Below are 27,277 nucleotides of genomic sequence, written 5' to 3'. Positions count from 1 at the left end.
GTAGAGCAACTGGCATTGTACGTATTTCTCATCCAGCGGTGTGTGTAATAGTGGCTTTGTTACCATGTGAACTATTTTTTTTAAGCAGTGTTGCCTAACAGAACATTATCTATCTTTAATACCATAAGCAGTCCATGAACAGAACTTTTCATTTACTTCTCCCTACTCACTTCTTCACACCTATATATTTATTGTACTCTGGATCTAGGATGGAAATATTAGCTTAAGGTCTAATTGGTTGAAATATTTTATATATGTAAGAGTTTTTGAAATTTTAGCTTGTTACTCTTTTCTTTAGGCAATAGGTATGTTGTCTCTGTCTTACTAAATTCTGATTTGTAGAGTGGAAACAAAAGTGCCCTCAAGCCAATCTCAAAAAATTTTAGACAGGTATGAGTATAATCAGAGAGTATTAAAATTCACAATAGTAAATAGGCAATTTTCTGTACAAATGAAGACAGGCTGTAAAATCAAAATTTTTTCAGCTCAGATGCTGGTGAACATCACTGTTTCTTCTATAGTGGAGGAAAACAAAACCCCCAAAATTCCACAACTGCCTTTTTTTTTTTTTTTTTTTTTTTAAATCCTGGAGCTACCAAAGCCATTTACCGGTAAAGATACAATATATAAACCAATTTAATATACTTAACACCTGTAAACTGGAGTTGATGGTTACACTGTGATTTACTGTATACCAAAGAACAGATATGCAGAGGTGCTGGGAAGTCACCAATGAAATATCCAATCTCTATCCATATTTCAGTTCTCTGAGCTTTAATGTTTGAAAGTATAAATCTCTAAGACTTGACTCAATGAGCATCTTTTTATAGTCTGTTAATATTCATGCATAATGTGACTTCAGATGCTGCCAGTCATCTTCATTTAGCCTCACTCTTTGTAATTGTATTGTATATTTTACCTGCTTTAACTGACTGTACGTTTTCAGAATTTTAATGTAGCTAGAGGTAGGGTCTGGGAGCAATAAAGAAGCAATTCAAGAATTAATATTTTCCATATTTTAGAAAGCACATTTTTTCATCATATTATATGCTACATTACTGTTGCTCTTAGGAATCTATTGTATCTGATCAGGAGGTCCAGGTGAATAAAAATAGATATAGTTTGGAAAAGGTTTCAGCTACAGACATCAGGGATTTGAGGCTAACTAGTAACTTTACTATTTTTTTTATCACTTTCTATCAGAGTCCAGCTAACATGGAATAGYGATGCCAATACTCATTAAACGCTCTCCCCTCCAAAAAAAGGAGCTAAATCTCCATATAATCTCACGTCTAAATAGTCCACTTGAAACATCCTTCTAGCTTTTGTTATCTGCTAAACCATGTCTGCAAATTTTGAGGGGGAATGATAATTTCAGTGGCCAAAGCCATCTGGGGTACGCTGGTAGCATTTAACCAAGGGAGCTCAGCTGCCCGTGACTGTCCCTTTGTCTCCTCAGCATCACTTATGTATAGGTGTGTATGAGGGAGCCTATAAGGCGTTCTGGGTGTTTTGCAGGGGAGACCCTCCCCATCTCTCTCTCACTTTTGATTTTTGTTTGCTGTAAAGGCACTGAGGGTTCATATCACTCACCAGACTCTTCACAAGCAAACTGATAGAGCTTCCAGCCATGAAATCTCATTTTTTTTCCTGTGCGTCTGGGTACTAACTGCAGAAAGCAAACTCCTTTGTCTTTCTGWTCTCAAATGCTGTAATTGTTAAATGGAATAGCATGGGATAGCTGCTAGTCCAGCATAGAAGTCTACTTACTACTACTCTACCAATTCACTTGTCCAGGCTCTCTCAAGAGAAGAATTTATGAATTCCATTTTGATAGCACAGGGCTCTTATAAGACCTTTTTCCTTGATCAAATTCTATCTACAGTTGTTGGCACTAGCAGTCTGGGAAACTAGATATGTATTTTTCAAATATACATAGCACATGGTTTTCTATGTTGTTGTTATGCGTCCGTATAAAACATATGCATGGTGTATAATGTCTTGTATCAAATACTTGCTCCTCTGAGCTTTATGAGTGAAAGCCAGGCCTGAAAGAATGATATAATCTTTATTGTTTATGATACTATATCATTTATCTCTCTTGAGAGGTTTCTGTTTTCAGAGAATTTAGTAGTTTTATTTCCCATGGCATGCACACAAAGCCTGGCTGATTGTTGAAGTGTGCTGTGTGATCAATGAATGCTACACAGGAACTGGGTTCCTCCACCTCCTCGCTGCTTTTAGTCCTGGTTTGAGCAAATTTAAATTTTGCTCTTGACARTTTCAGACTCTGGATTAGACTTTTGACTAATCATGAAGGCTAGATAAGGGTACTCTGATGCACATGCTTTGGAGTGTGAAGGAGGAGGAATCTACCTCAACACTACATATGAGGTGAGGATCCTTCCTCTTCCAAGCTCTTTAATATTTGGAGGTGTACAGCAAATCCTGTGCTTACACTCCACCATTTGCATCGACAGAAGCAGTGGCTTTCTAGCATCCAGTACCTGAATAAATAGTATCTGGTGTAGGAATATTTCTCGTTCCCCAATATCAGCCAAAAAATTGTGTGTTAATCTGTCTCCATGGTGCTGAGAATATATTTACACGGTATAAAAAGCTGTCAAAAAAAAAAAAAAAAAAAACACACTATGTTAAACACTGCTAAAGCAGAAAAATCTAGTGCTTAACAATTGGTTTATGRGGTGATTTTTTTTTAATTGCAGGCTGAAAAAGCTGAAGGATTTATCAGACTTCCAGACTTCAGTGTGGACCGAGCAACCGAATGCAAAAAAAAGCAGTAAGTTTGTCTCTTGGCCTCAGTTTTGAATGAATAGATTTCTACAAGGTTTGAGTCTCAGAGACTACTTTCTACAAGACTTGAGTCTCAGTAGTGCCTGACAATGAGGCTGTGGGGAGCTTTTTTGTTGTATGAATAATGAGATATTAATTGAGCTACTGAAGGAAAAACCTACTGCAAAAATATTTTTGAAAACTCTCTACCAGGTGTGTTCCTATAGTCTCTTAAAATGACATTTAAAAAAAAATATTAAGCCCTTTTCTTTTGTTTACTGCTGACAAATAGGATATAGTCTATTTTAGATGCCTTCTCTTAGTAGGGAGATCAAGTGAGGCAAGTGATGCTGCTTCCCTCTGAGCTGGGATTATTCTTCAGACTGCTGTGGTGCAACTGACTTTGGGCTATGCTTGAAACCTGCAGTTGAGCAGGGAATGACAACTTTTGTTTAGCAGCATAAACATTTCAAAATATTCTCTCCAAATTCTGTATGTATTGCTGGCTTCCAACTGCTTCTGAGTACACTTCAAGGGTTTGGAGGGGTACTGCTGTTGTTCCAAGTTATAAAGCTCGACATCATTTTTATTCTGGCCCTTAGAGAAAGTCTTCTTTCTTCTGCTCTGTCCTCACGCCCAAGTTAGCTGTAGGCATTCTTAAGTTTAACTACGGGCCTGAGTTCTCAAAGAAAAGAGCCCAGATGCTTTGAACAGGGGGAGCTCCGTTTGGTTTTCTCAGAGGAGAGGCTGTTGAGTCACATAACACAAAACCAGAAACAAGTGTTGCCATTGAATTCTGTAACTGTTGGCCGTCAGTGACTGGGAAGAAAATACATGCTTATCACTTACTTGAGGTGGACTAAGTCAGGAGACTTACAAGGGACCRATCTGGGCTTCTTAATTAACTGAGTCCCAGTCAAATACTGTATGCTTCCACAAGACAAATGTGAATTCATACAAGAAGGAACCAAAAAGAGAAGCGACAATCTAAGGACTGGAGACATTTTAAAGACTGTGAAAAGGCTTACTGATAGGTATTCAGCTAAAGCACAGTGTGATGCTGAGACCAACAGGTTAATGTATGGCTATRAATCACCAGAAATCTGATTATTATCATAATAAAATATTTGGTTTTAGGGTCTGCAGTTCAAGATAGATGTTGATGAACTGTAAAGGGTATTTTTCTGGGAAGGGTATTATTCTTCTACAGTCATTATAGATTGAGGATCTTTTTTTTGACTGTATTTTCAAAACAAGGAAAGCTCATATCAACGCGGGGAAAACATTTAATTCAAAAGCAGTGCATGCTGTYTTCTTATTGAAGTGACATACCTACCATCAGAACTGATCAGGCATCATGGGAAATCTGCCAGTCAGCACAGGAAAACTTGAAACCTTTTCCTTCTGTTATGCATTGCCAGAATATTTCAATTGGCTAGTTTCAGTTTCTATCATTCATTGTTTGTTGTTGATGACTTTTTAAAATGTGGAGACAGTAGGGTGTTAGAGATCAATTAATTTTACAAAGTCCAATGAATAGTTAATTGATGATATTAAAATCTCAGCTGCTTAGAACAGCCTCCATCTCTMTGGCCCATATTGTCTTTCATTCAAGAGAGCCTCTGCTGTGCTCTGCTGTGTAGAAGGAAAAGAATACAAGGATTAAGGGTGGATTCCCTCGATCTGAGAAGTTTGGTTTCTAGACGAACTCAACCTGCCTTTTTTTCTGATATGTCTCCTGTGACCGTTCACGTGCACTTCCAAGCACAATTAGTTGATRGCAAGCTCCAAGGCAGTTGATATCATTAGGATAAGTAAATTTCCCTTTTCCTTTCCTCTTTGCAACTGGAAGGAGCAGCTTCAAAACACTGTTAGGGTGGTAGAACTGCATATAAGAAATGTGGTTTCTTATATAGGTTGATATTTAAGCTGAAAAAGATCTTTCAAAGTTGATGCTCCCCTCTCAAGGCATTGTTAAGAACAAGGACACTGGATCAGACCACATCCATTTTGCCTAGTATCCTTCCTTCCAAAATGGCCAAAAGCAGATGTCTAGCAAAGAATAAAAAAGGAGGCAAAACATATTTGGTTATTTCCTTAAACTACTTCTCTAAGCTCTGAACAATTTACTGATCAGAAGCTTCCTGAGCCATAAGTAGGCCTGTGTATTTACTAACTTTTGGTGGATTTCTTTTCCACCAGTTTCAGTTGATTAAGCCTCTCTTAACAGCATCTACAATGTCCTGAGTTGGAGCTGCAGGACATAACTACTGGTGTGTGAAGGAGTACTTCAGTTTTGATTGTTTCAAACCTGCCAGTTAATTCCCTCTTTGCCTCCTAAAACTTACACTGGAAAAGACAGGGAAAAGCCAGTCCCTATTTCACCTTTTACATGCCATTCATTTACTTCAACCATCAACTTTTCATGCTTTAGGGTCTTAATCTCTCATGGGAATTACTCCACATCTCGGACCATCCCCGTTACTTTCTTTGAACCTTTTTCAGATTTACTTTATTCTTTCTGAGATGAAGGAAGCAAAACTGCACCCAGCATTCAAGATATAGGTACACAGTGGATTTATATAATGGCATAATGAAAGTCTTCATTTTCTTCTTTATTCCTTCCTTTTTTTTTCCCTATACTTTATACCCTTTGAATAATGTTTAGCCTATGAAATGAGTTAAAAATAGAATTGAGTTTTAAGGAAAGAACTATTTGCATGGATAAGCTGATCCAGATTAATATGGTGGAGTGAATAAATATTTTAAATAATTCATTTAGCTATTTTTTTCTTATGTAAACTAGTTTTCTTCATACATCTTTTATTTTTCTTTTCTTAAAGTGCTATTAAGATCAGCCACCCACAGATCAAGACATTTTATTTTGCAGCAGAAAATGTTCTGGAAATGAACACGTAAGTAAAAGTGAATGACCATGTTTCATCCTGTCTCACATCTTAGAACACTCACTCTTTGAAAGTTCATTCTCTTACTGTCAAGTAGTTGTTGAGAAATTTATTCTAGGAGTTGCTAAATCTTTTTTTGTTTTCTGGTTATTAAATAGAAGGTAACTACTTCTAATTCAAGTTAAACATCTTATTCTAATGCCGGATGTTCTGGTAACTTGAATATTTTTCTTTAAGATATTAGAAATGGAATATTTGTTCAGTAATTAAAGTTGAAGTCAGGATCTTGTTATTAGCCTAATTTTAATCATGACTCAATGGTCACCTCTATGAGAGCTTTCATAGACCTTTTAGTGTTCTTTCCATCTATAGATATGAGACTTGACATAYATTTACCACAATGGAAAAGGAGAGAGGTCAGGAGAATGTGTGTGACCTTCTGAAATAGCTATGGGTATAGAAAYGTACCTATAGATATGTCTACAATACTGTGCAAATATAGGTATATATTTATAAATCTATATTCTATAGGTACATACATGTAGCAATATGCTGCCCTTTGCAGCTTGGAGAAGCGTAGAGCTTGTTGATGGGGAAATAACCATCCTTTTCTGTATAGCTGTGTTTCTTCCCAGGGCTCCCGAGTGGAGTGGGAAGTTCTTAAAGCAGATGGGTTAAGGAGCACTGAGAATGAGGGACCACTGGCCAGAGAAATATTTCTGTAGAGAAAGCAACCGTTATTGAGACATGAGAGGGGACGATATAAGGGAAAGGAAAAAGTAGAGCTAATGGAGGACATGTGTGTGTTAACAGCCAGTTAGGAGCCCAGCTGGAGATCCTCAGAGTCTTAATGACACTTTTGAAGTGTTTAGTCTCATGTGAGAGAGTGATTGAAATCTGTGCAGGTGTCCCAGCCCTTACACCCTGAGAGTGATTTTCTTTAAACTCTACTTTTCAAGTAAATTTCATTTCGGCTTAAAGCTAGGTAGCCTAGCGTTAAAGCATCTTGCACTATACTACACCAGCACTAATTCCTCAGCATTTTAACCTATGATGTTTTACTTGGCAAAATATAAAATACATACGTTTAATACATAAAGTACACATGCATTCATGCATATGTCAAAGCAGACTAAAAGACATCTGTTCTTTTGGCTCCAGTCCTGCAAATACTTCTGCATGTAAGTGGTTCCACTGAACTCACTGGGGCATTCATGTGTGTCATGTTACAAGTTAAGTTAGTTCTGTGCATAAATGTTTGATAGATCACAACGTTTAGTAACTCTCCATGCATATATCTATTAAATCAACAGTAGGTTTGTTAGTGCAGTCATTTGCTTCATTAATWTAGCATGTATTTGCCATAGTTATGCACACATGAAAAGAAAATGTATGCTGGCTAGCTGCATGCATTTACCTGGCCAGCTTAGGTCTGGCCTTGTGCTTAAAGAAATCCTGGACTTCTTAGCAACCCTTTTCTTTTGTTTACTTTTTATTTTTTGATTAAAAATATCTTCCGTTAAAATTCTGTTTTAAAAAAGTCAATAATAAACTCACTCTTACAGGAATGATACTTTGATTTCTCAAATTATTATGTGTTTCTATTGTTCATGTTGCAGACTAAAAATCCAGTTGTATTGCCATTGGTCTAACTGGCAAATTTCCCATTGCTTCAGTAGGAACAAGATCAGATGCAATAGTTTCTCAGAGTTATGAATCTTAATTCCTGGCCTGCTTCCTAYGTTCACTATTTAGGCCTTGAATTTTAATTTGAAGGTCTACAGTTATAGTTAGAASCTGGATAGATCTGAATGACCTACAAGGAAACAACAGTATGCAAAAAGTATATCCAGGGATTGTTTCAAGCAGCAGAAAAATGTAGCCACCTAGGAAGAGAAATGAAAAACTATTAATAGCTCAAAAGCAACACAGGAAATGAGACTTACTGAAAACAGAAGTGCACAGGGATTTGAAGAAAGCCCTGCATAATGGTCAGAAAGTTGGGTTTATGTGGCTTTTCTTATATTGTCTTATAATAGTTTTGGCCAGGACAACTGACATCATTTTTAATGGCTCTTATTGCTYTTGCTTCATCTCATTTGAGAGATGACACCTTAACAGCAGGACTAAGCCAGTGACATTTTGTTACAACACAAATATTTTTCCTTTACCTTCCACAGATGTGGCYCCTTGGTTATCAGTACTGTTTTTCTGAGGATTAGGAAAAGATGATGTCCCAGYCAACTAGTCCTAGCTTACCACATGMAGTCTGAGAAGCACACAAGGGCTATATAACTGARAAGTATGAATAGTTTGCTGCAGTACTTGATTATGTCACTGATTCAGAAATTAGTATATGGAACCGATTTAGAAAATAAAATTCTAGGTAGCCTTACAAGTACGATAGGTAGTTGTAATAGTACTTATTACAAGATGGACCTATGAGCATGCACAATGAGTAGTGCATTYCTACTTCTAAGGGCAACTGTGCCATCCACAGATTTTATGAGGAATGGGAATATTAGCACACAGGTAACTCGTGTCTTTTTAGAAAGTGCTCTAAGAAATAGAAAGAAACTGACATTTAGACTTCAGGTTACCACATAGATATAGTAATATAGAGCACATCTGAAAGGAGCAAAAGTGTTTCAGGACAGAATGTAAGCATCTCTAACAATATATTCCCTCTTTTTCCAATGCAGGTGGCTAAATAAGCTGGAGATGGCTGTAGACCCTCAGGCATCTAATGGGAAGAATGAAGAAGGTATGTTTCTAACCATCGTTTTAGTATRTATCTACATAATGTTTTTGCATGGCGAGGTTTTTGCTAGGTTGAGTTTTTGTCATCCATTTTCTTTGTTTTAAATAGTAACCCTGGGCCTGTCTACCTACTGAGCTCAGAGGCACCACACTGACTCAGTACAGGCTAACCATAGTTAAGGAAACATTGGTGAGCAGCTTATAGAGACACTCAGTGATCCTTCTGATCAATGCGTAACTACCACCGGGCAGTTTGCTGGCTGGCTAAGCCCACAAAATACAAAGAGAAATAACTGTGCTACTTGGGTTTTGAGTCTGTAAGTTGTATCACAGGAGTTGTGTTGTGAGCTGGGAGCTCACTTGCTTGGGAACATCTCGTGCAACGTAGATATGTCCCTAACGTCTCCTCCAATTTAGGAGGTTCTAAGACCAGCAATGTCTGCAGGCGTGCAGAAGTATACAAATTCCTTTCCAGAAAAGCCCAAGAGTTAATTGTAGAAAGACTAATTTTAAAAGCCTGGTCTCCTAAAAGAGATTTCCTAGTTTTCAAACTGGCATAACAGAACTTTGTTGGAGGTTGATACGTGCACCCAAATCACAAATATGAGTTGAGGACAAAGAAAGACTTATTTGTCACAGTGCTCAGTAGGGCTGCTGGTGAAGATGCACATGTTTGGAACTAGTTTAGAGCTCAAAGCACTATGGGTAGTTTTATGAACTGCCCCTTAGGAAACCTAGGATGAACTTTGACCCGAGAAATGTGTATCTTTTAATGGGCTTTTGATTCTCCATTTCTGGAAAATTGGTTCAGTATCTCTTTTAGAACTTCTCAGATTCTGAAAAAAACAGGTGTTATGGAGAAGAAACTGGTGTTTAGACTGATATGAACACTTAAGTGATGCAGCTTGTTTTGTCTAAGCATTGGAAGGCCAGCTTTGGACATGCAGTACCGTTTATTGATTAGTCTGATCCGGCTCCATATATACTCTGCCATTAAAAGCAGCATTTGCTGATAAACATAGATATCACTCATTTCTGGAGATCCAGGAGGTCTCACCTTTTTTTTTGTCTTCATTTCATTGTTTCTCTTAATTGTCGAGAAACCTATTAATTCCCATTTCCCTAAATTCCTTCAAGATGTCTGTGTCCTCCTGCAACCCAATTATATCAGAACAATCTGAGATAATTAGTATGGAGGGCTTTGCAGAATACTAGGCTGTGTAGCAAGAACTGCATGATAATTATACTTGGCAAAGAAGTATCCAAACATGTTTTCCATGTTTACACAAAGGAGAAGATTGATTGAATGTAATGATTGTCAAAATATTAGATACAGAAACAAATAATTTTTTAAAAAAGTTCAGAAAATGTAGCATGTTGGTTGGCTTCGCTGAGTCAAGAGCTTGAAAATTTGATTAAAAATAAGAGCCAACTAAGCTTCATTAAAAAAAATGAAAAGAAAAAGTACGAGAGAGACAAAGAGAGATAAAATAATCCACCTGAGCAAACTTTGCAGCAGGTTATCTAACTACCTAGGAATAAGCATAAGGTAGCCAAGATTTCTTCAACTTTTGGAGCTGTCTGCCTGTCTCCCCTTCATCAAAAAGCCCTCTGATTCTGGTGCTGAACGCCTACTCATCTTTCCACTCCCGTTTTGTCACAGGTGCTCGATCAGCTCTCTTGAGTGTGGGTTCAGTACCATATCAGCAAGCCCATGTGGACATGCCTTACAGAGGCACTGTTACGCTGCAGAGAGATGTCACCATTACCCATAGCCATTTCTCCTTCTAGTGATCCACTTCTCCCCTCTGTGTCACACACCATAACTCTCCAGGAAGGTCTTGGCTCTCGTTATGGCTGTTCTTGTAGATTCATTTGCTTTCTCTGCCTTCACCCCTCCTGTTGGCAGATTCTTTTTCAGTTCTTTGGTCTGAAAAAAAGGGAGCTATAGAAACAGTAAGTTCTTTACTCAGAGTTATTCAGGAATGTATTAACAGAGCCATAGAATTTGATACAGGCCTTACTGTAGCCAGTCTCAGTCCTTTATGCTAAGAYGTGCCAACACATATTTTCACTAAACTGAATAGCAGTTATGCTGTTAAAAACTCTGCAAATAATCATACCGGGAGGAAATACGTATATATTATTCAAAAAGTAATGAAACTCCGTAAGTTTCACTTTGCTAACATCTTAGAAGCCKTTTTCCCATCAATGAAATTGTTATCTTTTAAAACTTTTTTCCCTTCACAGTGTAGTTATTAGAACCCCAGCACAGAAAGAAAGTGTGTAGGTATTAGTTTAGCTAAAAGGAGTGATAAGCATAAGTGTTTACCCACAGACTATGCTAACGTTATTATCTACTGATTCAAACCCATGAAGTCCAGCTCTTAAAAAACTCTCTCTTAATATAAACAACCCTTACTAACTTGGAGAGAGATGGCTGGAGAATTATTTCCACCAGAGAGATGCAGTTGCTCTTTAAAAAGAGTCCAAAAGTGACTTTAGGCAACTCGCAGTGAGGGAGAGGAAGTGAAGAGTGCTGGCTCCAGTGGAAACCGCAAGGGCAGCCTTTGCACTGCACATCTGTCACTTAACACTTGCTGATGTTGTCCTCATTAAACTCTTAACTGATTACTACYATGCACGTCCCCAGCTCAGTCCCCAGCTCACCGGGGTAGGGGTGAGCGCTGTCTCCCTTGACACATGGTACAGCAAAGCTTGCAAACGCTTACTCCTACAGAGGTTTGATCTGAAGGGGCGATGAGCGCCAGGAGTTTTAGTGGAGGGGAAGTGATTTTGCCCGGTGGTTACAGCCAGGCTCTGGAAATAGGAACCAACAATTTACTGCCTCCTGTTCTTGTACATGTCTCATTTTATCAACTGTCTGGTTATCACTTTATTTAATCCAGTGTTAAAAAGCACTTAAGAAGTGCTGGAAAATACCTCCACGTGCTTCACAGGTAATTAAATAACATGACTGCCTCTTTGTCATGTGTCAAACGACACTGGGGCTCTATCTGGGCTTGCTTTTCATTTTAAAAATAATGAATGCGATTTATAATCCTAATGTGTTTACTTTTATTACTAGCTCTACAAATATACCACTGTTCCACATGGTGTGCCCACATGAGTTACTGTGTGGTGGCAAAAATTTCTGATGCGGGGGGTTTATTGCTTTCCTAAGTACCATGTAAGCAATCTGCTTTCCAAGCTCTCAGGCAAAATCCAGTGCCTGTTGCCTGTTCAGGACAGTTTGCTGGTTACAGAGATTAAGGGACAGAAACTACTACTTGCAACAGGTTTCCATAAATTATCCAACAAACCAGGCAACCTTTCTTTTAAAGGCTGAAAAAAAAATTTCCCCTTTAAAGCTATCTATGGCAGTGCCACCTGGTGTTTCCTGCTGCCACAGCAATTACTATATTTTTTCTTTTTTTTTTCCCTAAAAAAAAAAAAAAAGAAAATGTTGCCATGAAGTAGTGGAGCATCACCACAAGAGGGTTAATTTTCACTCTAGGAGACACTGATGTGTTACAGTGTGGTCCTCAGACCATAAAGTGCTATTTAGTGGTATTGGGCTACCACAGTGCTGCAAGGAATACATGAGTGTCAGCCTAACAGTTTGTTTTTGTTCATTTTTCTGTATCTGCCCCAGAATGTTACAGTGAAAGTGAACATGATGATCCAGAAATAACAGACACACCACCTCCCCCCTACACGGCTCAGCTACCACCTCCTCATTTGGTAAGTCTTACAGTAATGAGCTTTTTTCTAGCTGCTAACCAGTTGGAACAGATCTCTCTTCAGAAGGTGCATGTTTACCTAATAACCTCAAAAAGTTGCTGTAAATGTTCACTTTTTGCCTGTGAAACGTGGATGCACTAACTCACCACCCACCCTATGACAGAGCTTGCTGTTATTCTAGTCTCCTCCGCTGAGAGCCTCATACTTGAAAGAACAAACTCCTTCYGAGGAAGACATACCTGTTTTAGAAAGGAAGGTGTCACTCTACCTCATGGACACATTGTGTCTTTCCTTTACAAGGTTTTTAACACACAACTGTAACCTAATTATTCATACTATTCTTCCCTTATCCAATCCCGAAACTTTTTTTCTTTTTTCTTTTTTTTTGGTGACCTCTGACAGCATCATCCAACAGATTTATATTTATTTGAGTGAGATACTCTTAAAACTGCTGAACTCAGAGATACACTTGTGGTAGGAAAGTAAAGGGAAATGAAAGGAAAGTGGTCTCTGTTCACAGTGATAAAATCTATTCTTTTCYTCTAATTCTGAAAAAGAGACTATAAACAAAGAAAATAGGCATCCTCCCCAGATCCATGCTCTTTTTCTCTCTTTCTGTGGAGCATTTGTCCAGAATGTTCCTTCCTGCCTAGCTTCAATTCATGAGTTAAAATAAGCAGTATGCACCCTCATGTGTCTAATTAAATTGACTTACCTAATTGCTTTCCCCAGTGTTCTCATCTCACTTTATATACCTCTTACTATACAAGCTTTACTTACTCTATGTTTAGAAATGACTAATCCATTTAGAGACAGTAGTGTGCCTGAAATAAGGATCCTTAGTTCAAGCCTTTCCCTCCTCTGCTGAAAGCTAAAGTCAAGGGGTACACAGTAATATACTTGCTATAATTGCACCTCATAAAGGGCAAGTGCTCACTACCTCATCGGTCTGGTGCAGGTTCCTCTACTGGTGCACTGAAATGACAGTAGCTGGGGTGCTCACAGAGTCACTGAATCAAGAATAAATTTGAAAAATGTGGATCAGCCGTAGAAGCTTGCATGGTCATAGTCAGTAATAAAAGGAGATGTGATGGCCCAGAGCTGCCTGTCTGGGATTCTTTAATTGGCTCTCATAAAGCTGGGAGTGTATGCCACACCATCACCTATTTGCCCCCTTCTGTTTCAGTCAGATAAGTCAGTGTTCACTTCCTCTCCGAGAACAGTTGTTTAATGTTAATCGCTGTAAAACAATCCACCTGGCACTCCAGGGATGTGTGGTGTTGACTACTATATAAAAGGTGATTCTCTACTGGCTGTATTAACTGAAAGTTAAATGCGGCCAAATGGCTATAAATATTGGAGGAAATAGGAACCTTGGCAACATGATTCCAAGAGTTATTTTGGGCCAAAGGCTGATAATGAAGCATCTTGAATTTTATATCTCAGTGGCTTGCCTTTAAGCGGYTGTAGATGTCTTTCCCTTCTGCTCACCCTGAAAGGAATGCCTGCATTTTTCCAGATGATCAGTTTAAACAGGTGCTATTTTGTAGTTTTCTGCTTTTCTGGCTTCCTGCTGCGTGTCAGTCTGCTGCAGATACAATCTCTGGTTGTCTCCTACCCATATGCTCTTCTGGGAGGGTACAGTAGGAGACAAGGCTGGCTTCAGGGTTTTAGTAGGGAGGCAGGTGCTGGGGAGGTCCTGCTTCCTCAATCTTTCCTCCCAAGTCTTATCTTCCCTCCTCCAGCCTTTTCCTTTCTGAGTTGCTTTTCCTTCTCCTCATCTCCATTTTAAAGTCAGTTCTGCCATGGACAAAAGTTAGTGTCTGCTAAGCAGATTAGTCATCTTATACTCCAAAAAGAGGGCACTGAGATAAGCTTCAACAGCCACTGCTCTACCCTATGCTTAGATTGCTAATGTGGTGGGTAGAAAATACTTAGGTACCARCAGAGCCAATTTGATCACAAATTGGAGTCCTCTTTTAAATTTTGGTTATCTCCCCCCTTACTCCTGACAACTATTGGGGCAAGAAAACCACTGGAAAGATTGGGAAAGCACAGCTTTTACTGGGAAGTCAGTTCTAAGGATGGAGCTCTTGGTTGGTTTGAGGAAGGCTGATTACACGCTGCTTGCTGCCTGTTCGTTCACTACAGAGTTTTTACACCAAGCTATGAGACCCTGAATATTTGATGGATTTGGGATAATCCTATATGGGTACACATCATTTGGGATGCCTATTTGCATCTTTTCAGATTGCTATTGGAAGAGACACTTATCCTGGAAACTCAGACCAACATTAAGAATGTTATAGGCTCTTGACAGGGATGTTTTTACAAAATAGAATTTAGAAGCAGTGGACACTTTTGAAAATTAAACCTCTTCTATCTCAATTAGAAAGGTCTCCAAAATTTTTGAGATCAACTCCAGACTGGAAACTATTAATCTGGAAACTAATAGCCATCCAGGTGCAGGCTCTGTTATCTTTTAGAGCTACATTTTGCTGTTCTTATAGAATGAAGTTTTAGTTGCTGTTCTGTTCTCACCTAATTCAAAGCATTTTGACCATTGAAAAAACAATCAATAGTGAGCACAAATTTTCTATGTTTATGAGTGCTTCTGGTACTGTTGAAGAAGAGAGCAAGCAAAAACCAAATACATTTTAGCATCTGTAGGACACAAGTTTTACTGCCTATTGCATTAATTTTGCTGCACAGGAATGGATTTATTGCTCGAAAACTAGCAGACATGTTGAACCAATAGACTGCATCAGTTCTGAAAAAGTTGTTGATGTGTTTCATGGAGATAATTTTTTCTCTAAAATATGCCTAGAGAGTCCTTTATCTCCAGTGGAATCCTTACAATCTGCTGGCTTGAAYATCTGCTTTTTAAAATATCCTCAAATGGAGATTTATTTTTACATGGATGACTGCAAATCTTCTGAAGGAACCACTTTAGTAGCTTAGCTAAACATTGGTCATGCCAAGAAAAATAAAATATATATATTCACAGACATACAGAAAGAGAAACACATTCTGGCAGTCTTCTTTGCTCTCACCCAAATCTTTTCTGTAACACAAAATGAAAATAAAAACAAAAATACATTCCATTCAGTGAGACACCATTTTCCTTTCAATAGCACTTTCTATTGCATGCAAAAATGCCAGAAAATGTAGGTGAGATCTGACCTATTCCTTTTCTGCCTTTGAACAACTGAATTTAGACCATCGACACCATGTGTGCATGAGCAACTTTTCAGTYGTTCTGCTTGGCTGTACAAACAGTTCAACAGTTTGTCTTTTCAATAGGAGTTCTGAGACAGATGAAATGCTTCAGGTCACTCRTGTTCCCAAGCGCACTTTTGTCCCTAGTAGGTGTAGTTTATGACAGCACCTCCTTATCCTTTCCTTTATGGTGCATTTGTGAAGTTTTTCTTTTTAAAAACAGATAGCTACCTGAAACACAGYATCGCACTTTTCATAAATAAGGTTTATTCCCATAACATTTGAGAKAGTCTTGGGGGAATGGCTTTGAAAATTTACGAAAGTGAAGAAAGCAGTGCAAACAAATGGTGAGCACAACMTCATATTGGTCCTCCTCATTTTCTGAATTGTTTAGTAGCTACATGAAACAGCTAGATCAAAACGTTAGGAAGAGAATCTCGTTTGCATTTTTTAATGTAAAAAGAAAGTAGTATATGCCATAGCAACACTGAGTTGCAGAATTTTACATAGCTTAATCCAAAAATGTTGTCAYACTTTGTTTATATGAATACTTCTGTTTCTAGTTTACCAGGTGACTATTAATAGATGTTCCAGGCTAGTCCCTTTATGGTGTTTTCATCTTGTCCARGTTTCCCTAGCAACATCATTTCAGTAATTTTCAGTACTACTAGCTTAGTTATCAATCCCTAGAGATCTATTCTACCTATGTATATAAACTTTCCAGACTTGTGGTCTATCAAGTCTGATATTCTGGTTTTGTCAGGGGTCAGTAGCAGCTGATTTGTAAGAAGGACTCAAATTTTTGAAGTAGCAGATATGAGAAATCTGGCTTACATATTTGGTCTCATTGTGTTTTCTAGAAGTCTCTGCTAATGGCTGCAGTATGAGGCTTTGTCTCCCTTCCGTTACTTTATTGTTGTTAATCTGCTTCTGTGTATTTGTGTGTATCTGTATGTTTCTGTGTACCTATGTAGGAAATTTTTGGCCTTCTTTGAAGCTTTGCTTGGCTTCAACTTTGATTTGGCAATGCCACAATTAACTGTATAGAAATGTCCTCTCCACACAATTATATTTTGTGTAGAGTTGTTCTTGTTAAYAGTTTTGAATACGTGCCTCTCAGTTTGGTGGAGTGTCCTTTTATTTCRGTATTTGATTCTTTTACTTGGCTCATCTTTTCAGTTGTGGCTGGTCAGTAAGAAGCAGACTAGCACCAGTCCTTGTGTGAAAGAAGTTGCTTTTGGCGACTAGACAGTAGTACAAGACAACCAGCATAATGACTCCTGTAAAGGGGAGATGCTGCTACACACCTTTCAGAACCTTATTCTTTTTCTAAACCTTTCTTTACCTGATATCATGCCCCTATTAAATCCTCTCTAATTCGTCTCCTAGCTCCTAATGATGGTTTGTAGATGTATCTGATCCCCTTCTGATTGTATTAACTCTTGATGAGACCAGTACGGCATAGAGGGCCCTAGGATGTGCTGACTACTTCTGATGCATCTGTAGCGAAGCTCAGTTCCAAGACTCATGTGCTCAAGGAATAATTTTGGCAGGTGAACGAGCAGCACAAATCTTGCACCATTCYCCTTTTGCATTCCATTTACCTTTGGTTGCCTGCCTTTCCCTTTCACCATTGACTTGCCATTGTATTACCAAGCCTTCCTGGCTTGGTGAATGATTAGTCCCTTRAATGGACCAGGTGAAATAACTGTGCTGAGAAAGTCAAGATAGTTCACTGCTCAGGCTCACTCCTGACTGTCTCCGGTTTTAGCACTGATGGATTTACTGAATGCTTCAAGACAACTCTGTGGTCAAAAACTGATTTATGGMTTCTCTTCTGCACTCTTGATTAGATCAACAGAGTGAACGTGAATAATGAGTGAAAGTGAATGTGCAACCTAACATGGAACGTTGCATTCAAAACTTGACATTCTTTTTCTTGCTCTTTTGTTTCCAGGCCTTGCCAGGTTTTGATCGCCTCATCACTTAGTTTTTGAAAGTACTATTATATGAAAGACTCGCTTTCATACCTCAGGCTTGTTTGGATGCATATTTGATCAGATTATATCTGTTTTAGTCAGTTAGCATTTCAGCTGCGTGTCTACAGTATGTATAGCCTAAGAACAGGAATGATTTGGAATAACTATTTTTTTTTTTGGTTTTGTTTTGTTTTTTTGTTTCTGGAAAACAGGATCAGCAGAAGTCCTCCTTGACCTCAACTCTGTCAAGTGAAGCATCTTGTTCTCTCTCCTCTCCTGAAAGCACTTTCAGCTCCCAAGAGTCGTCATCTTCCTTGGTGTCCAAAGTGGTTTATCCTGAAAGGCAGTCCTGGCTTGACCTAGTTAACAGCTCTGCTGCAGAAGAGGGTGATCAGCCTTTAACCTTCTGTGTCCAGATTCACTCAGAGGAGCAGCCAGAAGTGGACTGTGGACAAGTGGCAGAAAACCAGGAGGTCCAGCCTGGTGGTGGATCCCCAAATTTTTTGATAACTCAAGATATGCATTGCCTAGCTGTGCTAGATGCAACAGAACAGAAATCACTAGCCAAAGGTGAGTGAAGAGATTTTGTCTGCAGTGTGATACAATGTAAAAGTTTCTTTTTTTYCCCTCTTTCCCTTTCTTTCCTTTATATGCTATACTGAAGCATTTTCTGGTGGCACATCCTTTATAACATCTGGTTTACTGTGCTTCAATAGATAACCTAGTATCTAAATGATAAATACTTTTAGATTTTTTTCTCAAATTTTGCCTAGATGTTAAAATCGTAACCTCTGTATAAAATCCTAATACAGACATTTTTATTGGCTTTGTATATTTTAAAATGTCTGACTTTCATTGGATAGAATTGAATCTAAATTTTAAGAAAGTCTCACAAGTAGGGGTGGAAGTGGACAATGTCTGGACTGTCACAGAACTGACATCCTAAGCAAAATGGCATGTGTAGGAAGTGGTGAATAGGGGGTAATGTCAATCCACATTTAAAAATGAAAGGAGTTACTTTCACTTTCACCACATGTTCTGTATTGATTTKACTGAACTTCCTCATAATCAAGAGGAAACATGTGCAATCCTGAATCAGAAAGTCATTTAAGACTGGACGYTATTTAAGCATATGCGTGTTTGCATTGATATCCTAATACTGAAATATACTGCTAAATTAAAAATATGGTACTTTTTCCAGAATTTGGTTGTTGTTTCTTTAATAACTCTACTGCCATAGTAAAGCCATGTGCCTTGCCTTTTGAGCTTTGGGGAACTGAAAGTAGTGAGCCTAGCAGAAATGGTGTCCCTAAAGAAATACATAGTAAATGCATTGTCTTCAGTAATTTGACTTCCTGGATTAAATTTGTACATGTAATGTCTTTGGGAAACATTCTTTGGGTGAACTGAGGGATTTCCAGGTTACATACGAGCCCATATTTAGGTACATTCAGATGAACTGTTGGCGTGTATGCTGTATATGACATAGTGGCTTAAAGATCCCATTAAGCAAGGTTCAATGGTTGCTCTTTAGAAGAGTAAACATCACCTTTTGCTTAAAATATGTTACTATGGCATTCTCAGAAATCCTGCAATAATGCTCAGGGTGATGCTTACCATAGTAACTGTACGGGTACTGACAAGTACTTTTATGGATGATCATAGATTTAGCCTGACAGATTTGTAATTATTTAAAGCACATTTTTGTAGGCTGAAATCATATAATGATACAGTAATACTTACCAATAAAATTAGGATTGAAATATAAATCCAGACACATTTTGTTATATTCCTAACATTTGGAAGGTGATTTAATTGTCCGAAAAATATTTTTAGGGAAATTAATATTTCCATCTGCTCACTCCGTAGCAGGCAGCTTTTCCTTGATTGTGGAACACTTCCACTCTAACCATTCTGGTGATCTGTGATGAAATTCCAGAAATAGATCATTGCAATGAGATAGTCACTATGGAAACTGTATAACCTCACTAGTTACTCTCTGCATCATAACTTGTTGTTGAGCCAGTAAGAGGTGCTCTGTATATGTGTTTTTCTTTCCTTTATCAAGTCTGCATGGTATGGGGAGGGGATGGAGAGTGTTTGCAACTTTTTCTTACAGTGGCCTGTGGAAAAATAATGAAAAAAATTGCAAGGAGATTAACTAAGCTACCTCAATTTGAGAATATGAGATGGAAAAAAAGGACTAATGTACAGTAACAATTCAGTTCAAAATGAAAGTTATTGGAAAGGATGTAATTCTGATTCTATGGCTTATTCTCCATGAATTTTTACCTCCAACTAGTTAATATGGATATGCATGAAYCCTATGAGATGAATTTCAAGTGTGGAGTATAAGCTAGCTGCCAAACCGTATTATTTACCATGAGCCATAAGAGCACGATAGAGTGATCTGCTGTGAAACAAGGAGAGTGCATGCCTCAATCATCTGCTAGTGCAATCAGTATTGTGTGCTTTATGATGCTTCTCCATAGTGCATTTCTCCCCACTCTGCGTGTTTTAGAGTAACTGGACYGTGTGCCAAAGGAGACGGGACCGTCTTGCGTTAGTACATGTTCTGAAAGCATTTGTCCAGTGTTGTGCAAAGCCTGTACTTGCCTGTACTGTTCTTTTTACAACAGCTACGCATTCTTTGAACACTCTCACCCCACAACGTTCAAGCACGCGCATGCTCTCTGCTCCTCCTTATGAGGAGAGAAATAACCTGTCACACAGTCTACTTGGTGGCCATGTTCTGCTTAGCAAATGCCCCATGTGAAGTTATTTGCAGCTGATAGCTGCTGAGCATTGAGGTGAAAGTTTTCAAGAACTGAAGAGCACTTTTACTGGCAAAAGACAGAAACAGAGATGAAAATGAGAAAAGCTGTGAGCTAGGAGGAAGAGCAGCTATGACTTTGTGGGAAAAGCATGTCATGAAAATACCAGAAGAGTACAGAAACATTAGCTATGAATTAAACAATGAAAGGAAAGTTTCATAAAGAATATCAAATGGCCCAAATCTCTGTGAGAAAAATGAAAGATTCAACTAAATGATAATGGATTATTTTTTGAATGAAAACTCTGAAATGAAATCTGCTAAACAACTCTGTCATGTGCAAAGAGATGTACGAGATGACATTTTGAAGGCCTTTCCAGCCTTACTCTTCCTGATTTTATGAATGTTTTCAGCCTTATTCACAGCTCTGATTTTTGAGGAAAGTTTATATACCAGAGAGTAACACAGAGTACAAGAAAAGACAAAATTTAACAGCATTTTCTTTTGACAGGAAATCAGATTTACATTTACTTTGTGGGAAAAATAATATTTCAGTATTGTGGCCTGCTACAGGTACAGAGACAAAGGATTCAAAACTCTTACAACACACAGAAACTTAAAGGCAAACAAGCAACAGTTAAGAATATAAACAAGTATCTGACTACGTGCGCTGTATCCAGAAGCTGGCCTTGCTTCATCCAGGATGGCCAGACGCTCTCTGCAGCCAAACTTCACCTTTTGTATTTCTTCTGGCAACTGCTGGAAGAAAAATTAAACTATCATCATCAGAAAAAACAATAACAAAAGGAAGCTTCAGAAATTGAAAGGTTACTACAAGAGAACAGGAATATGTGTTTGCATGTAGTTAAGGATCTTCTACTATAGCAACAACATCCTTCTTCCTTACATTTCCTTAAGAATTTATGTTCATGATCAAGTGAAGTTAATGGATCTTGGCAAGAAATTCCTGTGGTACCATCTTTTATTTCACAGTAACTTGTAGAAGAGCTGGCATGTGCTCTGATATTCTGGGAAACCTCAAAAATATTTCACAAAACATTTGAAATTTATCTAGGTTGATTTTGTGGGAAATAACTGGTTAAACAGGAGCTGGATGCAATCAAATCCTTCTTTTTTTCAGAACTGACATCCTCTTCCCCTCTAGAGTTTGCTTGTGCCAGTAATAGCTAGAACAGATCTTCTGGTGTTCTCTGGCCCCTTTGTTCCTGCTGCAGAAATTTCAAAAAAACATGCTAGATTATGATTGCTTAGACCAACAGATTTGCCTATAGTGAGGATAATTGTATGGAAAAACAGTGGTATTTGAATGATTATTTTGCTTCTCATCAAAAAGACTTTAGAAATCATAGTGCAAATTATGATGTTGCAGTTTTCAGAACTTGGAAAAAGATACTTAAATGTGTTATTTCCAGACAGGTCAGAGTTTACTAAAAACGATATCTCTCTTTGTGGAGGAATACAATATACAAGAGTATACTGTTGTAGCTAAGAGCATCTTACTATTGGTGGTAATGTATTTTTTCTGTCCTTTTCTCCCACTTTCTCCTATCTCATAGTTTAGTAGTTCTGCATTTGTCAGTGAGGAATTTGCCTAAGCTATGCACTCTTAAATGGAGTTTTCTATTCTATAGTTCTACGCAAAATGTGATTTCCCCACAATGTCGTCATATTCTCACTGAAAAGTTCACTACTACTGTGGAGAGTAGACACTGTGTGCATGTGTGTATGTGTGAGGTGAGGGAGGAAGGGAGTTAAATTTTTCTCCTCCTTTATCCCCAGTCTAGGTCTGTATGCTGTTGCATTGGCATAAAAATGTTTAGCAGAATCAGAAATAGAGGTGTTACCACAGCCACAAGAAGCTCATACAAGTGGGAAAGACAGGGAGAAGAAGCAGTTTTTTCCCTAGAATTAATCCACAGTTGGAGAGCTGTGAGAGCTCAGTGTTAGARGGTGGGAGAACAAGTGTTTAAATTTTTGGGGTTCAGTTTAGAGATATGTTCAGCAAGATATACTCTGTTGGAAATAATTTTCAATGCAAAATGTTCTTTCTGCAAAACATTGCCAATGTCTATTTCTTTACCGCTGGGAAGCATTAAGCTTGGTTTTTCACAGCTGCTTCTTGGAAAGCATTTAAGTTATGAATTTGCAGGTAGACTTCTGTGTTGCTGCTGCAAAGTGGGGAGTCTGAATACCTTGATGTCTCCCACTTGTGGCAAGTTGGCTGAAGGGAAAGTGGAAGCTGAAAACTGAGGACATGAAGAACTAGTATACTCAGTCTTGTGGCAACTTGCTTTTGTCTGTGATATCTCCTGTTTGGTAAGAGGGAAATTCCTGATAAGTGGCACCAAGCCTCAAAATTCTGTGTCACTTTTCCTGAAAGAGGACTAGTGAGAGGTTCTCACTAGCCTAAATGGAATGTGGGTTCTCACCCCACAATGGAATATCTCTTTCTCYGAAATGTTGAAATAGCTTAGGGAAAGACTTTGTTTTTGTCAGCACAGCCCTGGTTCTGTTCCACTTTCCCCATAGTGGAGTCTGACAAAGTTAAGAGCCATGATATATAATTTTTCAAGGAGTACTATGAGGCTTAGGAGGCTGAGAGACTCATAGATGAAAGGGACTGTGCAAGAGCCCAGTAAAACTGATCCTTCCTTAATTTTCTTTGGATGTTTTTGTGGGAGAAAAAGCACAAAACACACTACAAGTAGTACTTTCTTCATTTACTTTCCTGGCATTAGGAGGTTTGTGAAATACTGTAATAGACCATTAAAGAATGTGTGAGTGATGAGAAATGTTTTCTTATCACAGATCTTTTTACTGTGCTTTTAATTGATTTGTTGATATAATGCCTCTCCACTGTTTCCATGACCTCTCCTATTTACAGATTTATGCACTGAATCTAGTATGTTTAGTAACAGTTTTAAGCCTGCAAAGCACTGGGCTTTTTGAACTTGGCTCAGGGGAACTCAGGATATTTAGGCTAAAGGCCAGACGAGCATCAAATATTCTGAGGAGGAGGTTTAATTTAAGGAGGTTTATTGGCAGATTTACTGTCTGTAAATAGCAATATTTGTTTATATACAAAACAAAACCAGCGTTCGCTTATATACAAAATCACAATATTAAGATACTTTTCTTAARCTGTTGTGAGAGAAGCTCATTGCTTATTAATGTAAGTAAAAAGGTAGACAAAAGTACTTGCGTCTGGCTCTACATAGCCTGTAGGTTTCATTCATCCTTTGTTTCCTGAAATTCTGTTCAGCCTCTTCACTGTCACGCTTTCTACGCACCTGATCTCCGGAATCTCGTGCGTTCATGTCCCTGTGAAGTTAGCTGACCTGATCCATCCTTTCAGTGGTCGGAGTAGGGAAAGAGTAGGATATAAGGGGGGAGTTTTTCAAGGTTGCAAGCTTGAAAGAATTCAGAAGCTGAGTTCAGAGTGCGGATCATGTGGAGAGAGCCTTCTGCTGGGGTTTTCTGGCCTGAACTACTACTGTTCTTTATATGCCAAGTACTTCTGTTCTGCCTACCTCCAACCACAAATGCATAAGAGATRTTAGAATATGTAGAATGGAAGATGCATGTTCAGAGAGGGTGTTTTATCATACTTGCTATTTCCTTACACTTTTAGGACAGGRAAGCATCATGAGTTAGCTTCAAAAAAATGTCCAGAGCAGGCATTATAGTCCTTTTGGCCCCGCTCCCTTTTTTTTTTTCAAAGTTGCTGGACAGAGTCAATGCATTTCTTTTTTATTTTTATATACTTTTTCTTGGATATCCATCAAGTGGATCTGATATAGCTGAATTTATCTCTGAAAATGATACTGTGTACAGTCCCGATGGGTGATGTCTGCAGCACATCTGAGCCAGCCCTATGCAGGAGCTGGTTAATGAAACAGCTGCTTCATCCCAAGTAAGTAGGCAGGAAGCTAGTTAYAATTACAAGCCCAATGGCATGAGCTGACAATTTTCAGGAAATACTACTGCTGTGTATTACGCCTTACACGTGCATTTTTTTCTATTTCCTGCAGTCTGTTAAATATACAGCAGTTCTCCTCCTCCTCCCCCAGCACTGCACCAGCGAAGGAAGCTATATTTAGTTCTTGTCAAGGTACAGCAGCCTTTTTATAATCGCAAAGTAATGAAAGAAAGCCAGCAACAGATTGAAGACAAATATTTGTAACATATCATAAACCTTTCCTTTAACCTAAATATTTAAAAGAATGGGGGTGTAGGAGGATGCTGTAACTTCTTAAAACATGAAAAAGATAAGAAGCAGACTCCTGAGTGTGCTGACATACTGGACAGCTATTCAGCTACAGCATTTCAGGCCTAATCCCAGCTCACGTAGGCAAAACAAAGCTTTCTTATTTGCTTTAGCTGGTGCAGAGTGAAGATCTTTAATGCTGTGGTGAGTGTAATGTAGAAAGGACCARATTTTTGCTCTTGGCCTGCTCCTTTATGCTTCCCCTCCACCCCCTTCTAATGCATCRCTTTTCAATTGCAGCCACCCTTGGACATGGCTTGGCACAGGCAAAGTGATGGTTGCACAACGGTGGTTTGCAGTTTACTGAATGCGTTTACTGACCTTGGATGGCTCTGGAGGATGCTCTTGGAATCCTTCTCCAGAGGGACTTTTTGCTGCAGCAGGAGAGAGCAAAGGGACTTCTTCCTTTTGTTCAGAAATTGTTTACTGAATGAAGATAATTTAGAAAAGTCGATATTTAACTTTTTTTTTTTTAAAAAAAAGCACAGATAGCTCTATTGGCACATGGAGGACTGCATTTAAGAAGAACCACCACCATTACCCCCAGTGAAATAAAACTGAATATTATCCCAGTGGAGAATTAAAGGACTCATTAGCACCCTAAAACTCCAATAATGTTAAGATTTTCCTGTAGTAAATACTGAAATAGAAAAGCTTGCAGTGTGGACTGAGGGATAACAGTATCTGGTCCTATCATCTARATGAACTGCACAGTTTGTTGCAGAAAATGGCCTTCTGTTTATATGTGCCCATCTATGCTTGGTACTTTTTTAGCTCTGGCCTATTCATTTTTAAGTCGTCCCCCCCCCCAAAAAAAAAAAATTWCTCTGCTTCAGTTTTTWTATTATTTTATCCTACTTAATTCTCAACAGCTTGCTGGGTTTTCCTYTTTTTTTTTTTTTTTTTTTTTTTTCTGCCATGGAAGAATGTGCCACACCTTGGGAGCCATCAGATTGAAAAGAATAATGAAAATGAAGATAATGAAAGCTTCATTAGGGCCACACAGAAATTGCAACCATAAAAATTTTACTAAAAAAGCCCCCCCCCCCCTTATTTTTTTTACTCTAACATTATTACTTTTTAACTTGGCTAAGATCCCTAAGATCCCTTCTGATGGCTGAACTTAATGATTCTGCTATGTGCTGCCATATTCACATTTTCATGTTAAATTTATTCTTTTCTTTGCAGATCAGGGAAAATGCCCCAATGATGAGATGGAGCGGCTTTATAAGTCATTAGAACAAGCGAGCTTGTCTCCCATTGGTGATCGTCGGCCTTCAACCAAGAAAGAGCTTAGGAAGTCATTTATCAAACGTAGCAAAAATCCTTCCATTAATGAGAAACTCCACAAAATTCGAATGCTGAATAGCACATTAAAGGTGAGGTTACAGAGTAGAGCCAAGGTTTCTTTCCTGAGAGAAACACGCACTTTGGCTGAAAAAAGAAGCAAGCCTGGACTTCAGCCAGACTCTAATTACATATTTGTTTAAAGCTCCAGAGAATTTGATTTAGCTTTTGAAATTGTTTTCTACTTTATTCTGAACATCAATCTAYGCTTTGCTGTTAAATTTGAACTGGAAGCAGAGGCAATAGTTCAGAAGGGCCTCTTTTTGCAGAAGTTTCAGCCATTTGGAAAATTTAGTAAGGAAAGTTCCTTTTATTTAGCTGGAAAATTTGCAAGCTTAGCTTAATGCACTAAATAGGAAAGCCTTTAGCAGAAAGAGTATATTAATGATAAAGGACAAGAAAACAACCTTGAGCCAAAAAAGTTTTCCTTATGTGCTTATTGGAGAATGCACAGGATGTGCCAAAGCTATTGTAAAGATCTCCYGTAACTAAAATATTTTTAATAACAAAAGCATCCTGCTTTTATGTTGGAAATGTATCATGAACTGGAGGGGAGGAGGGAAGGGTTYATGGAACATTTAATGAAAGGGCCAATAAATCTGTCTGGAATATGGGGATTAATGAGGCTGTTTACTTGTCAGCATCATTTTGGCTGTCATGGAATTTCAAATCCTGCTTCTGAGGGAAACAGAAAACTTAACCATAGCATTTAAATTATAAACAGAAGAAAGAATAAATGTGAAGTTGGGACTTCACTTATTTCTTTTTTTGTTCACTAGAAGCAGGGATTGTGTAACTTATTTCAAAAGAGTGCATTCGACTTCAGGCATTCTACTCTGGAGGAATATATGTAAAAAAAAATCCTATCAGCACAGTCATTGATTTGATTATTAGTTGCAAYGTAAGGCTTGGCTTTGGCACTGAGGCCTGTGTTGAACTTGCTGAAGATACACCTGAAAAAACCAGCTGGACCATAAGAATTCTACCTGTTGTAGAGCTTCCAGGCTTGGTATGAGAACTGAGTGAAATAACTCCATAAATTTCCTCTGTGTTGGTGAGTCTGAAGTGAAACATTACCGACTGTAGCGTTACTCTTCTATATCAGCAATAAAGTAAGCCCATCATCATACAGCAGAAAAATAGTTAAGTAATATTCCTATTTTATGGGATAGGAAACTAAATGTAGAAGCATACTGCAAGGTTTTCCCCCAATAGGAGCCTCCTTAATAAATCTAAGAGCCAGTTAGCACAAAACAGAGTAGGATAATCAATGTCATCAGTATAATGCTGAATGGAAGCCTAAAAGCCTTACTGCTACACGTCAGCAAGAAGGAGAGCTTTGCACTGATTTAACACAGGAGTATTGTACGAATTGTGATTAGCAGTGTTTATAAGCTTAGACTTGTCTAATGCTTGTATTTAATACGGAAAAATCATTTTTGGAGTGTTCATAATACAGAAAATGTGT

The 27,277-nt window shown here is 38.3% G+C and overlaps 1 protein-coding gene across 1 annotated transcript in view; it reads left to right on the top strand.

The window, feature by feature from the left end:
- Positions 1 to 27,277, top strand: part of IPCEF1 (interaction protein for cytohesin exchange factors 1) — a 37,303-nt gene that overhangs the window by 5,491 nt on the left and 4,535 nt on the right. Inside the window, exons 2-7 of the mRNA XM_085297980.1 lie at positions 2,727 to 2,800; positions 5,637 to 5,708; positions 8,402 to 8,463; positions 12,115 to 12,203; positions 17,614 to 17,971; positions 25,651 to 25,841. Of these exons, the coding sequence (XP_085154106.1) occupies positions 2,727 to 2,800; positions 5,637 to 5,708; positions 8,402 to 8,463; positions 12,115 to 12,203; positions 17,614 to 17,971; positions 25,651 to 25,841 (846 nt within the window). The remainder of the gene's footprint in view (positions 1 to 2,726; positions 2,801 to 5,636; positions 5,709 to 8,401; positions 8,464 to 12,114; positions 12,204 to 17,613; positions 17,972 to 25,650; positions 25,842 to 27,277) is intronic.

The sequence above is a fragment of the Rhea americana genome, unplaced genomic scaffold (assembly GCF_003343005.1).
Source record: "Rhea americana isolate MKP2758 unplaced genomic scaffold, rheAme1 scaffold_134, whole genome shotgun sequence".
Taxonomy (NCBI): Eukaryota; Metazoa; Chordata; class Aves; order Rheiformes; family Rheidae; genus Rhea; species Rhea americana.
The sequence above is the reverse complement of the archived record's forward strand: the minus strand, read 5'-3'. Positions and strand labels throughout refer to the sequence as shown.